The sequence below is a fragment of the Macrotis lagotis genome, chromosome 7 (assembly GCF_037893015.1).
Source record: "Macrotis lagotis isolate mMagLag1 chromosome 7, bilby.v1.9.chrom.fasta, whole genome shotgun sequence".
In the NCBI taxonomy this organism is placed as follows: domain Eukaryota; kingdom Metazoa; phylum Chordata; class Mammalia; order Peramelemorphia; family Peramelidae; genus Macrotis; species Macrotis lagotis.
The window spans coordinates 37,622,521-37,636,701 of record NC_133664.1 but is presented as its reverse complement, the minus strand read 5'-3'; the positions used below and the strand labels follow the sequence as shown (position 1 = coordinate 37,636,701).

Sequence of the window (14,181 nt, the reverse complement as noted above, 5' to 3'; positions counted from 1 at the left end):
TAATTTAAATTTTTATTCTAATTATAATTATTAAAACTTTAAATATAAAATTGTAAGGTAATTATTAGCATTATTATATAGGACATTCTGCAAAAATTAAAAGAAACAATCCAGTTAAGACTTCATATGTTTATTTAATTATCTGACCTTAGTATTGTGCCTGGTAAAGTTAACTACTTCATTCTTAAGTTACAACTTAGAAAAAAAACATTTTTTTTTAATGTTTTTGCAAGGCAAGTGAGGTTAAGTAGCTTGCCCAAGGCCACACAGCTAGGTAATTAAATATCTGAGGTCTGATTTGAACTCAGGTACTCCTGACTCCAGGGCTAGTGCTCTATCCACTGCTCTATCCCTGAAAATGTTCAACATAATAATTACAGGCACACTGAATTTCAAACTTTATTTAAACAAAGGCTTGCTAAAATATTTGGCTCAACCCCACAAATCTTAAAACTGGTTCCACACTTAATTACAAATTCTGATTTAAGATAAGAATAAAATGAAAGTGCTCACACAAATATATGGAAGAGAATGGTACAAGAATTTATAAGTTTTCTGAATAGCTAGTTGCAACATAAAATATTTACTTTTCTACTGGCTAATGACAAACTCATTTTTATAAGACAAAATCTCTTTAGTCTTGATCTTCTCTTTTACCATTTACAAATCAGCTACACTTTCTCATAAACTACTAACTCATCAATACTGCCAACTAGCTCATTTGAAAATCTGCCAAATAGAAAATTTACTTAAGTGGGAAATAAGTTTAAATTGGAAAAGTTTTTACTACTGAAATGAGTATTTCTAAAGAACTTTTTTTTTTGCCTTCAAGGACTTTGCAATTTTTTAAAAAGAAAGATTTTGGTTTTTTTGAATTTTACAATTTCCCCCCAATCTGGTGTCCCTCCCCACCCCCCACAGAAGGCAGTCTGTTAGTCTTTACATTGTTTCCATGGTATACACTGATCTAAGTTCAATGTGATGAGAAATCATATCCTTAAGGAAGAAAAATAAAGTATAAGAGACAGCAAAATTACATAAGAAAATGGGTTTTTTTCATTAAAAGTAATAACATTCTATGGTCTTTGCTTAAACTCCTTATTCTCCATCGCAGATACCCCAAAATTGTGCCTGATTGCTGCACTGATGGAATGAGCAAGTCCATTAAGGTTGATCATCACCCCCATGTTGCTGTTAGGGTGTATAAGTTCTTCTGGTTCTCTGCAGAACATTTTTGATAGTCCATGATGGTTTTAAAATGGATGCAATGTGTATGCCTAACAATCATGATTTCTTTTTTGTAAATTTTTTTAAGGTTTTTGCAAGGCAATGAGGTTAAGTGGCTTGCCCAAGGCCACAAAGCTAGGTTAATTATTAAGTGTTTGAGGCTGGATGCAAATCATGATTTCTAAACAGTCTGATATTTGCACTACAAAAATGTAAATGCACAGAATAGCTTGGTCATGTGATAACACAGGTATGATTACAGAGTAACAGAAGGGAACAAGGGAGCTGTTCTATTGCAATTCATAAACTTCAAATGAGGATATGCAAGTGCATCACACCATTCATTGGGAATTGGTTTGAACTTAAATACTGAGCCAAAGTGGTGGTTTAGAAATAGTTTGGTAGTCGAGAAACTGCAAGTATATTCTTGTCAAAAGCAGATTCTGGTGTAAAAGCTGAACAAACAACAATTCCCATATATTCATTTTGGATTATGAAGAAACAAACATATGATGTCACAAAGGAAAAATAAATTTGTAACATAATTTAGGCAATTATTTACTACTAAGGCATAGTGGATAGAGAAACAGTCCTAAGTCAGGTTCTGCCTGAAACAAAAACTGGTTAAGAGTCTGAGCAAATATGACTATACATTACTGTCAGTCAATATGCATTTATCAAGACCATACCTGTTGCCAGGTATTAGGCTAGTAAACCCAGGGAACATAAAGAAAAGCAATAAATACCCTAAAGAAATATACACTGAAATAGAGAAGTCAAGAAGTAAACAACTAAATGTAAGATAAATACAGACTAGATGGGAATTGCAAATCTATACTAATAGAACTAGTTTCCTTATGAGGAGTTCTTTATACCTGGGAAATCACAGATCTCTTTAAAAAAGAAAATAGCAACAATATTATTTTCCAAAATTTGTTTGTAAAAACTTGCTCTTTTAGTCCCTCCCAGTCCACAGGGGATGTAGCCAGCACCCTTGTAAATTGGGCCATGAGCCAAGAACTGGCCTTTTTCTCCTCAAACTGTAAATAATGTCCAATTTTGGCTGCTTACCAAAAGCAGTGAGTCCTACAGCTTTAGGTTTTATCATCAGGTTAGGAGTGGGAGGGAGTGAAGAGAGGAGGGGAGGGAAGGGTAGAGGAAGGAGAGAAAAAGAGAGAAAGCACATTTTTCATTACCTCACTGCCACCTATCAGTCTCAGAAAAATCACTCTTGCATTGTTTTTAATAGGGAACTCTAGAAAATAGTATTTTAGGCTTTGGAAGGGGTTATATAGACTAACCAAGAATCCAAGAAACTTCACAATTTAAAGCCTGGTTTCTTACAAGAATCATGCTGTAATTCATTTTGAACATTAAATTTGAATACTTAAAGAGGTTAACTTATAATGTAAATCATTTTATATATTTGCAATGGTCTTGGGCAAAAGTAGGTGGGCTAAAAATACATATTTCAAATGAGTTATCCTTTTAGAAAACAAGTGATACTCAGAAAAGAAGGCATTTTAGGCAGATAATAATAAAATGCCAGTGATCTCTTATAAATTTACTCTATATATGTGGAAGGAACGGTAGGGTAGAGAGAAAATGTATACAGTATATAGAAATGGTATAGAAAATATAACTTGCCTGTACTTTAGGTTTACTGATTGGCAGGCTGGAAGAAAAAAATAACCATTTTCTTGACTCTGTTGGATGCAGCTGCTCTCAGCAATTCAGAAAGCTTGAACAACCTGTTATGGACAATGCCATTCACATCCAGATGAACAAAATAAATTTGAAATACACTTTTAAAGAATCTCTTATATTTTTCCTTCATATTCCATGGTTTTTTCTCTTCCTTTGGTATTAATTCCTCATATATTCCTATATATATACATATATATATCTATCTTCCTCATACAGAAAATGACTAATATGTAAACATGTTAAACACAAATGTTCATATACAATGCTTACTAGACTCTGCTGAGGGTAGGGGGATAGAGGAAGAAAATTATGTTAACATAAACATGCATGTGGACGAATGTTTAAAAATTTCATAACACACAACAGGAAAAAGTAAAATACCAATAAGAAAAAATAAAAATAAAAAAGGTGTCCTTATCTGCATTTCTTGGTGCTTGCATATGTATTCTAGATTATGGCCATAGATCAAAGAAAGTGCATTTTCCATTAACTGTCCTTCTTCCTAGCAGCTTGTGCTGGATAAATTTTTCTTTTATCTCAAATTTTCCTGAGTATCTATACTATCTCCATTATCTCTAACCCTTTTTCCATTCTCACCTCATCTCATGGCCCTCAAATGTACATAATTGGTTGACCACTTATCAAGAGAGTTTTGAAGATGATTCCTGTTTATGTAGAGATTGGATTAGAAGGTTCTGAAAGGCTATGATTTTTTTCTGAAACAGCACTTCCTCTATCAAGGAGGATAGGTAATCAATCCACTTTTAAGAGAAATTAGAAAAGAGGGAGAAAGAGAATAAACAAAGGGATAGTTAAGGAAAGTGAGTTTTTAAAATTTATTGTAATATACAGCTTTATCATGAGAGAAATACAGCAGAAATGATGAAGTTTATTTTTAGAAACCAATAAATCATCTATTTAACAAATTAGTTTCTTAACTGGACAAAAATGCAACATAGATTAATAAAAATTTCCACATAAATATTCTGCAGTTAAAAAGCAATATTAAAATTACATGGATACTATTTTATCTTCCCGACACTGACCTTCTCTTTTGGATGAAAAATACTGTTGTTTTTTTTTTAGGTTTTTGCAAATGGGGTTAAGTAGCTTGCCCAAGGCCACACAGCTGGGTAATTATTAAGTGTCTGGGACCGGATTTGAACCCAGGTACTCCTGACTCCAGGGCCGGTGCTTTATCCACTGTGCCACCTAGCCATCCTGAAAAATACTGTTCTAAGTTATTTTGTATGTCAATAATTGTAACTTCAAAAATAACTGTTTTATGATGTTTGCTCCAATAATGGGAAGAAGGTTAGCTAAGAGGATAAAAGGAAAAGAGAGGGGATTACTATTTAAAAAAAAATAGGGGTGGGAGCGGAGCCAAGATGGCAACAAGAAAGGATCCAGTCTTAGGCGCTCTCTGATAAAACTCATCAGCTAAGGACCCTAACTAAACTTTCGAGAGACAGAACCCACAAAGGGACCCAGTGAGTCAGTTCTCCTACTCAAGGTAACCTGGAAAACAGCAGAAAGGCTCTGCTCCCCGGGGTCGGAGGGGTGGCCCACCAGAACCAAAGAACTTCAGCCTCCCGGAGGCAGTCCCAGGGCGCTGGGAGTCTCAGCTCACAGCAGTGGGGGAGTCTCCTGAGCTACACCTTGGGGAGCACCAGGCACAAAGTGGGGGAACAGTGGGGGACCTCTGCCAGAGGGAGCACGTGGAGCCCAGCCCTCAGGGCACACAGCGAGCTCTTTCACCAGCCCAGATCCAGGAACAGAAGCAGGTGGAGCCAGTAAGCAGGAGCCCCCAGGGCATGAGCCCATTGAGCTGAGGGAGGAGAGTGAAGAGAGAGAGACTTCAGAGCTCTGTCCTCTGCCCCTGGAACAGGACTCTGGGGCTCTGACCACATTCAGATCCTGATCCCAGTCTAGGCCCCCCCCCCAATAGAACAGCAGGGTTCCCCTCCACCTCAGCTCCGTGGCAGAGGGGGGCACCTATGGTCATTCACAGACCAGGAGGGAGGACAGAGCCTCACACACTGAGACCCTTGTGGGAGTGTCCCAAAAACTCAAGAAACACCACAAACCAGGCCCAGGCTGGGAAAATGAGCAAGCAGAGAAATAAGAGGAAGACCATTGAGAAATATTTTGCAAATGAGCCCAAGAAGGATCAAAACACTCAGTCTGAAGATGAGGAAGCACAAGCTCCTGCATCTAAAGACTCCAAGAAAAACAGAAATTGGGCTCAGGCTATGACAGAGCTCAAAAAAGACTTTGAAAATCAAATGAGGTTGTTAGAAGAAAAACTGGGAAAAGAAAGGAGAGAGATGCAGGAAAAACATGAAAAATGAAGTTAGCAGCTTAGTCAAGGAAATCCAAAAAAATGCTGAAGAAAATAGCATGCTAAAAAACAGCTTAGGTCAAATGAATAAAACAGCTCAAAAAGTTATTGAGGAGAAGAATGCTTTAAAAAGCAAAATTGGCCAGATGGAAAAAGAGATAAGAAAACTCTCTGAGGAGAACAAATCCTTCAGACAAAGAATAGAATTCAGGGAGATTGATGAATTTACCAGAAATCAAGAATCAATACTTCAAAACAAAAAAAAAAAATGAAAAATTAGAAGAAAATGTGAAATATCTCATTGAAAAAACAACTGATATGGAAAACAGACATAGGAAAGATAATTTAAAAATTATTGGAATACCTGAAAGTCATGATCAGGAAAAGAGCCTTGACATCATTTTCAAAGAATTACTACAAGAAAATTGCTCTGATATTCTAGAAGCAGAGGGGAAAATAGAAATGGAGAGAATCCACCAATCCCTCCAAGTAAGAGACCCCAAAAAACCAACCCCTAGGAATATTATAGCCAAGTTCCAGAACTCCCAAGTCAAAGAGAAAGTATTACAAACAGCCAGAAGGACACAGTTCAAATATCGTGGAGCTGCAGTCAGGATCACACAGGACTTAGCAGCAGCTACATTGGAAGCTCATAGGGCTTGGAATATAATATACCAGAAGGCAAAAGACCTTAGAATGCAGCCAAGAATGAACTAACCAGCAAGGCTGAATGTCCTCTTCCAGGGAAAAAGATGGACTTTCAGTGAACTAGGGGAATTTCAAATGTTCCCTCTGGAATGGCCAGAGCTGAACAGAAGGTTTGATCTTCAGATACAGGACTCAGGTGAAGCGTAGAGAGTGGAGGAGAGGGGGAAAATATGAGGGACTTGATGATGAACTGCATCTATTCCTGCACAGAAAAATGACACTGATAATACTCATATGAACCTTCTCAATTAACAGAGGAGGTAGAGGGAGCTTTTATAGTTGAAGCACGGGAGAAAGCTGAATTCGAAGATAAAATATGGTGTAAAAATGGAGTCAATAGGAAAAAAAGGGAAATGTAATGGGAGAAAGAAAAAGGAGAGGGGGAATAGGCCAAGATATTTCATATAAGATTTTTCTTTATTACAATGAGCTATTGCAATGATATGTCAAGGTGGGGGAGGCAAGGGGGAATGAGGGAATCTTCGTTCTCATCAGAGGTGGCTAGGAGAGGAAACAGCATATATACTCAATGGAGTAGACATCTGGAGTAAGAAGGAGAGAAGGGGGACAGGGGGAAGGGGGTATGTGAGTGATGGAGGAGAAGATGGACCATGGGGGGAGAGTGGTCAGATATAACACAATTTTTTTTTTTACTTCTTGCAAGGGGTTGGGATTGGATGGCCTGTCCGGGACCGGCTCAGGGCTTCTTGGCCCCAGGACCAGGGATCTGTCTGCTGCGCCACTCAGCTACCCTACGGCAGAGTCAGAGTGAAAGGAGAGAGAAAATATAGTACATGGTAGTGGAGAAATACAAAAGGGGGGAGTTGTGATCAGCAATGGCAACGGTGGAAAAATATGGAAGCAACTTTTGCAATGGACTTATCATACAGAATGTGACCCACCTGTGACAGAGTTGTTGGTGTTGGAACAAAGACTGAAGTACATTTTTTATTATTATTATTATTTGGGGGGGTGTGCAGGGCAAATGGGGCTGGGTGGCCTGCTTGGAGATGCATAGCAGGATGATTGTTGGTTGTCTGAGGCCAGATTTGGACCCGGGTGCTCCTGGCTCAAGGGCTAATGCTCTGTCTGCCACCCAGCCACCCCTACTATTATTACTGTTTTATTTTATTTTGGGTCTTTTTTTCCCTTTTTTTTCTTTTTTCTTTTTGGTTTTTGCAGGGCAGTGGGGTTCGGGTGGCTTGCATGTCACACAGCTGGATAATTGTTGGGTCTACGGGGCCGGATGCGGACTTGGGTGCTCGTGGCTCCAGGGCTGGTGCTCCGTCCATTGTGCCACCTGGCCATACCTACAATTATTACTATTATTTTTTTTAATTTTAATTTAATTTTTTTCTCTCCCCTTTATTGCTCAAGCAAGTCTATATTTATGGGGGGAGGGGCTATTTTATTTACTCTTAAACAAGAATATTTTATTAATATAAAAAACATTTGTACAAAATGAGAATAAATATTTTAAAAATTCTATGTAATTGGGAAAAAAGAAAATATTAAATTAAATAATAAAAAAGAAAGAAAAAAATAAATTTAAAAAAAAGAATAGGGGTGGCTAGGTGGCACAGTGGATAGAGTACTGGCCCTGGAGTCAGGAGTACCTGAGTTCAAATCCAGCCTGGCCTCAGACACTTAATAATGACCCAGCTGTGTGGCCTTGGGCAAGCCATTTAACCCCATTTACCTTGCAAAAAATCCTAAAAAAAAAGAATAGTAAAGATTCAAAGTCTGGGAATAATGAAAAACTATTCACTTAAAGAACACACAAAAAGTCACACTACTGCTACTTTTTTTGTTACAAATTTCTTTTCACTATCTAAAAGGAAGAAAACAGAAAATGTGATCTTACATTCTATTAAATTGAATGCAATTATCTTTCTCTTAAGAGATAAAAGATCAGTTGAAAATTTAAAAACCCAAATATAAACCAAAAAAATCATGAAACAACAGTTACCATTGCTGATATTGTAAAAATGTTTCAATTCTGATTGATTCAATTCAATAAATTTTAAGTTAGTATCCAAGTATATGTAGCACAACACTAATGGTGTATACACTGGTAGTACCTTCCTCAGCTCTTTGCAATCTTCCTTCCATCCTCAATTCCAAGCTGAACTTGCTCTCTCCAAGGACATCAATGAACTTGTAGAGGGTTCTTCATTCTCATCATTCTTGTCTTCAGCATCTGAGAGTATCTCCTCCAAGTCTAATGCTCCTTCCTTAGATTTTCCTGACAGTGCTCTTCCCTGAGTCTTCTACTTGTGTGGTGCTGACTCCTACTTTTCCTTTGGAGGAAAAGTGTTGCCATCACTTTGTGAGTGTTCTCAAATCTCTACTCTTCTCTAATTGATCTTATCACTTACCTCCCATAGTTTCAACTATCTCTGTAACTTGGACTCAAATCTATATTATTTAGCTCTTATGTCTTCCTGAGCTTAAAGTTCAAATCTCTCATTGTCCCTATGGATATATTTTAGAGGGTCTGTGAATATGGATAGGAAAAATGCTGCATCTTTATTTTCACTAACCCTTAAGTAAAATATGGCTTCTCTTTCCATTATTAATGTAGACAACAAATTAGATATTTTCTTATCATACTACAGTTGATTCTGCTAACTGGAAAGATAATTTTCAATTATCATTCCCTCAAAGTCATGGTGTTTTCATTAGACCAGTCTTAGATATTCACCCATAGGAGGCATTTCCCAGCTCAGCTACTTGTCAGGTCCTCTAATCTGCTAACATTTCTTGGTGTGTATTTTGTCGTTTTAGTAAGGTACACATATTTATCACCCAATCAAATGTAGAATATTTTTTTTTTATGCAAGGCAAGGCAATGGGGTTAAGTGGCTTGCCCAAGGTCACACAGCTAGGTGTATCTGAGGCAGGATTTGAACTCAGGTCCTCCTGACTCCAGGGCCGATGCTCTATCCACTGTGCCACCTAGCTGCCCCATTGACTTCTTAAAGCGTATTTAAGCATTATCTAAGATAATTATGAGTCCAGATATATCTGGATTTCAGAAACCTGTGTCACTTTAAGGCAGTATCCCTGACTGCTTAGAGTTTAGGCCTTGGAGCACTTCTAGCGAACTGATGCCTCCATTTATTTGCCTTTAACTCCCTGAAAAATTTTTGAGAACTTCTTGATGTGGCTTAAGGAAAGAGTTGTATTTTGGTAATTATTGTTAAAATAGTGATTTCTTACACAGTGTGAACAGTTTCTACACTGATTTTATATTGTCTGGTTTGTCCCATAAGGAGAGAGCAAGTGATAACTTAGAAATATTAATAGAGGGTCTCCCATGCCATCAGGAGGCTTCTTGATTTGACTGAAAATGTCCCAGGGCACAGCAAGTACTTAATTAACACTAGCTGAATTTAACCAAATATTAGGCTTTTCCTTCCTTCTTAACATCCCTGTGGATCATAGTCCATTCTACTGTTACATAACCACCCACACAATCTAAATATAAAATATAAACCTCTAAACAAAACATAAGGGAAATCTAATCAATAATAAGTACTTATTAAACACCTACTGGATGCCAGATGGTATGCTATAGACCACAAACACAAAGGACATTGCTTCACTTCAAAAAAGCCTGAAATCTTCCAAAAAGGTCAAGTACACCTAACTAGGTACACTCAATTCTGGTTTAACACAGCATCCTGTAGATGTCCAATTATTTTTTTCAGTAATGTCTGACTCTTTGTGACCCCATTTTGGGCCATTTCTTTTTTTTCTTTAGGTTTTTGCAAGGCAAATGGGGTTAAGTGACTTGCCCAAGGCCACACAGTTAGGTAATTATTAATTGTCTGAAACCATTTGAACCCAGGTACTCATGACTCCAGGGCCGGTGCTTTATCCACTGCACTACCTAGCCGCCCCCTTGGGCCATTTCTTGACAAAGAAACTAGACTTGTTCTGCTAGGCAAGGAGACAAGTTAGGATATTATTGCAATAGTCTAAGCCTGAATTATGGTGATATATGTGTGAGGGGAGGTCCAGCAACACTGTTCAACTACAACGGACCTAGCTTTTCTCAGAATAATGATTTATAATATTTATAATCAAGGACTTGTGATTGAACACGTCACTCACATCTGGAGAAGTAACTACAGAGTCAAAATGAAGGCCAATGCATAATATTTTCAATTTTTTAAATTTATTTTATGCTTTATGTTTTTTCCCCTCTCATGGATTTTCCCCCTTTTGTTTTGGTTCTTCCTCCACAACATGATCAATGTGCAAAGATGTAACAATTTTATATATATAACCTAATAGATTACTTGCTGTCAAGGGAGGGGAGAAGAAAGGGAGCAAGGGAGAAAAATGTGTAATGCAAAAACCTTACAAAAAATGAATGCTGAAAACTGTAGTTGGAAAAATATATTTGTTATTAAAAGTTTAGTTTCTGATCTCCCTATACAACTAGGCTTGACACTGTCCAATCCTTCCTTAAAAGCTAAGCCAAATTAATCCTCCTAAAGTATTAATTTTCCTGTATTTTGATGCTTTGGGACATTGGTTATTATTTCCTCCAAAATCATGCTTCAGAACTCATCTATATCTGCTGACTCTTGTCCCTTTATAGTACACTCCTAGTCAACATGAATTTTCCAAAGGAGTTTTATATAAGATGTTGGAGGCTTTGCCTCTACTTCTACTGGCATTATATAAATAATGACCAAGTGCATGGGATGTCCTTAGTTTATCCTAGAAACCTTCTATGACATTCTGAGGGCTTTTTTTTTTACACAAAACTTTTGTATAATTCATTTATGCATTTTCCCATTATGTTTCAGTTGACCCTAAAATTTAAATTCTTTTGAAACTGACATTTCATAATTCATTCTTATAAAATATCACTGGAATTAGACTAGAATTGAAAAGATGGGCCATAACATCAGGAAGAAAGCTGGTATCATTAAAATCATTGCATTTTGTTTGCTTCCTCTGGTTAAATCTCGGCCCAGAACACTGTCCACAAATATTCATCATTTATCAAAGACACAGCTACTGCTAGAACAGCTGAAATTTTTGCATTTAACTGCATGTTAAAGTTTCCCAAAACAAATTCTTCATCCACAGGGGTTTTCTGATGTTGAAATGATATACAGACCAACACTTCTGAGTGATTTATCTGATGGCTAATATATTAGGGTCTGATGAGGATGTCACCATCATAAGAAATACCTGTTCCAGCTATATATTGTGCTTAAAATTAATTTTTTTTAAAAAACTTTTTATTGACATCATTTTCACATAATTCTCCTCAGTATCCCTCTCCCTCCCCAGGGTCTCATAATGAACAATATTTCTTAACACAAAAGAGGGGGGAAAATTCTGCATAGCTTATCAATACACTGAAACAGCATGGTTAGTATGCTTTAAAGAAAATTACTTTGATAGCTGTGGACAGAAGAAATGAAGTGGAAAGACAATTGAAGCTAGCCACCTGCAGCAAAAAACCTAAGTGAGAAGAATTAAAATTGACTGCAAGACATGCTGTGGAGGTAGAAACCAGCAAGATACAACAACTAACTGGAAGCATAGCATAAGGGAGACTGAAAGAATTGTGAAATAGGGAAGATTGGAAGAAGGGTTGAGTTTGAAGGGGAAGGGAACCAGTTTTGGAGCTGCTAATACGGTTGAGAACATTAGTATTATATCCAGACTGAAATGTCCAAAATGCAATTGATGATGAGGAATTGAAGCTAAAGACAGAAAATGGAGCTAGATATATGTCTCAAGGAGTTGTAAGAATAGAAAATGATAATTAAACCATAGGAACTAATGGGGTCCTAAGAGAGGGGAGGCAGCCTAAAAGAGCACTTTGAGGAAACACTGGCATGATGACCTAGCAAAAGAGGTTGAAAAGTAAAGAAGGAGATTCAGAAGAGAGGGTCAGGAAAGCCCAGAAAAGAGGAAGAGAGAACTGTGCAGTCTAACTTCAGTTACTGTGACTATAGTGCTTTGGAACAATAAAGGACCACACACAAACTATTATTGGCTCTTTGTGCTTTGGAATTTCTAGTTCTTTTGGATAAAACAAGCAGTCCAAGATGTATACTGGTTAATAATTTTGCTAGGAATTAATAACAGAATGTGTCATGACAAAAAGGACATTAAAAAAATCATATTCAAGTCTTAGATTTGTGATCCTGAGAGATGAACCTTTAGAAGACCATTTGCAATTCTGTTACAATTAATTGCCTTGAAAGAAAGAGTGTAAATTCCTATGCAAAGAAATTACAGGTCCAAAAGAAACTGCAGGTCTCTTAACAATGGTAACAAAAAGCAGACTAAATTTGGTGTCATAAAAGATGGATTTGAGTTGTGGCCCAAACATCTTTGTCAGGAAAGAATATTCAATATTAATTGGCTAAGTTTAGAAACTCGATCAGACTTCTCTCTGTGGTATTTGTTTTGTACCAGAGAAACTTTTGAGAAATGTTAAAGATGAAATTCAATGTTTTCATTTTTATCTATTTTATCTATTCCCCTCTTTTTCTCCAAGAGCAACAATTTGTTGGAGTTCAACTTTATCTTCTAATGTGGACCTTTGTTCTAACTAGTGAATAGTTGATTTGAGTACAAACAGAAGACAATCTTATTATAAAGTTGGTGTCCAGTTTTTTCAATCCATTAAAATGTGTCAATTTTCTTTCTCTCTCAAAAACTATTTTTATCTGTTTCATTGGTTTCAGAGCCAAAGAATTCATCAGTTAGTAGTAGTAATTCAACTGCTGGTGATGGCCTTCTTTATTCTTAGCTAGACTGGTTTTTGCACAGAAGACACCATCAAAGTCACAACTTGCGTAAAGTCCTTGAGAACTCCTGGTCAGTTCTGTATAACTGAGATATTAAAGTAGGGCTCTTCTGGAAGATGATTATGAAATTCAAATGAAGAGATCATATTTGAAATGTATAAATGCTAAATGAAGTAAACAAACTATTTTCTTTTTTATAACAGAATAAAATTTTTTTAAAAAGTTTCTAGCTAGAAAGCATAGTAATCTTGTAAAGACAAAATTGTACTATAGTTATGACTATGGTCTGCAGTTCTTAATTTGGTCGATGGCTTTGGAATAAATTTTTTTCTTATTGTTGCTTTGTATTATGAAGAACTCTATAGGCCCATTCAAAAGAGACTTCAAAACTTAACCTGTGCCAAGCTAAATCCATATTCATTTGCCTACCTTCAGTCACTCCCCTTGAACTAAATTCCAAAACTAATTAGAACACTTTTATATTCACTGCTAATTAGTTCAGTTCAATTCCTTGAAATTTCTTCAATTTTGTTCTGCAGATTTCGTTTAACTTCCACCTATGGAGATTGTGCTCATTTAAGGCACAATGGAGGAGTAAAAGGGCATTGAATTATGGGCAGAAGCGAGGAAATGCGAACAACAGAAGAGGACTCTGAAATATTCATAGTGTTCATTTGCTGATAAGCGCACCTAGCTGCCTGACCATGTCATAGAGGTATAGACCCAGATAAGTGCATACACCAAGGGATTCAAAGGGATAGATATCCCATGGAGGATTAAAGGGACAAGTAGGAACAAGATTAACAAATCACAAACTGGTATTATTTGGGTTTATAATCCATGCAGGAGTATCCACATGGAAGAATTAATATACAATGAAATGTATTCTATGTGTGAAATAAGAGAAACATTCACATTATCCTTTGGGCAGATTAATACAAGGAAATTCATTAAAATAGTTCATTGTTACAACAAATTTCAGTGCGATATAAAATAACAAGAGAAAGTGCAGAAACAGCAAACTAGAGGACAATGAGGGCTAGGCAAGAATAAGGACTTGAACTGTGACAAAAAGAAAGAACTGAAAGTTTTAAGCAAAGACAACACTGAATAACAAAGGGAGGTCACCTGTGTTTCAGCACTACCTCTGCGATACACTGGCTGTGAGACCCAAGACAAGGTTCGACCTCCAACACCAAATACTGCATCACATACAATCTCCTTCACCCACAAAAAGACAAAAAATAATAAGACTAAGGTGCATTAATCTGGCAAGTAAATCACACTGAGCTCCAATGGAAATAAAGAAAGGACATTGGCAGAACACTTGTCAGGAGATACTGAGAGCCCAGATGGTTGTTAATGAGGAATAACCTCCAATGACAGAAGAGAAGGGCAAGATTTGAG

At 36.8% G+C, this 14,181-nt stretch overlaps 1 protein-coding gene across 4 annotated transcripts in view; it reads right to left on the bottom strand.

The window, feature by feature from the left end:
- Positions 1-14,181, bottom strand: part of ANKRD28 (ankyrin repeat domain 28) — a 164,916-nt gene that overhangs the window by 69,655 nt on the left and 81,080 nt on the right. Inside the window, exon 1 of one of the 4 annotated variants that reach the window (XM_074195762.1) lies at positions 8,065-8,200. The exons of the other annotated variants lie outside the window; for them this stretch is intronic. Coding sequence (XP_074051863.1) covers positions 8,065-8,095 — 31 coding nt within the window. The 5' untranslated portion in view covers positions 8,096-8,200. Of the gene's footprint in view, positions 1-8,064; positions 8,201-14,181 lie in introns of those variants that run through there. 4 annotated transcript variants of the gene reach the window in all.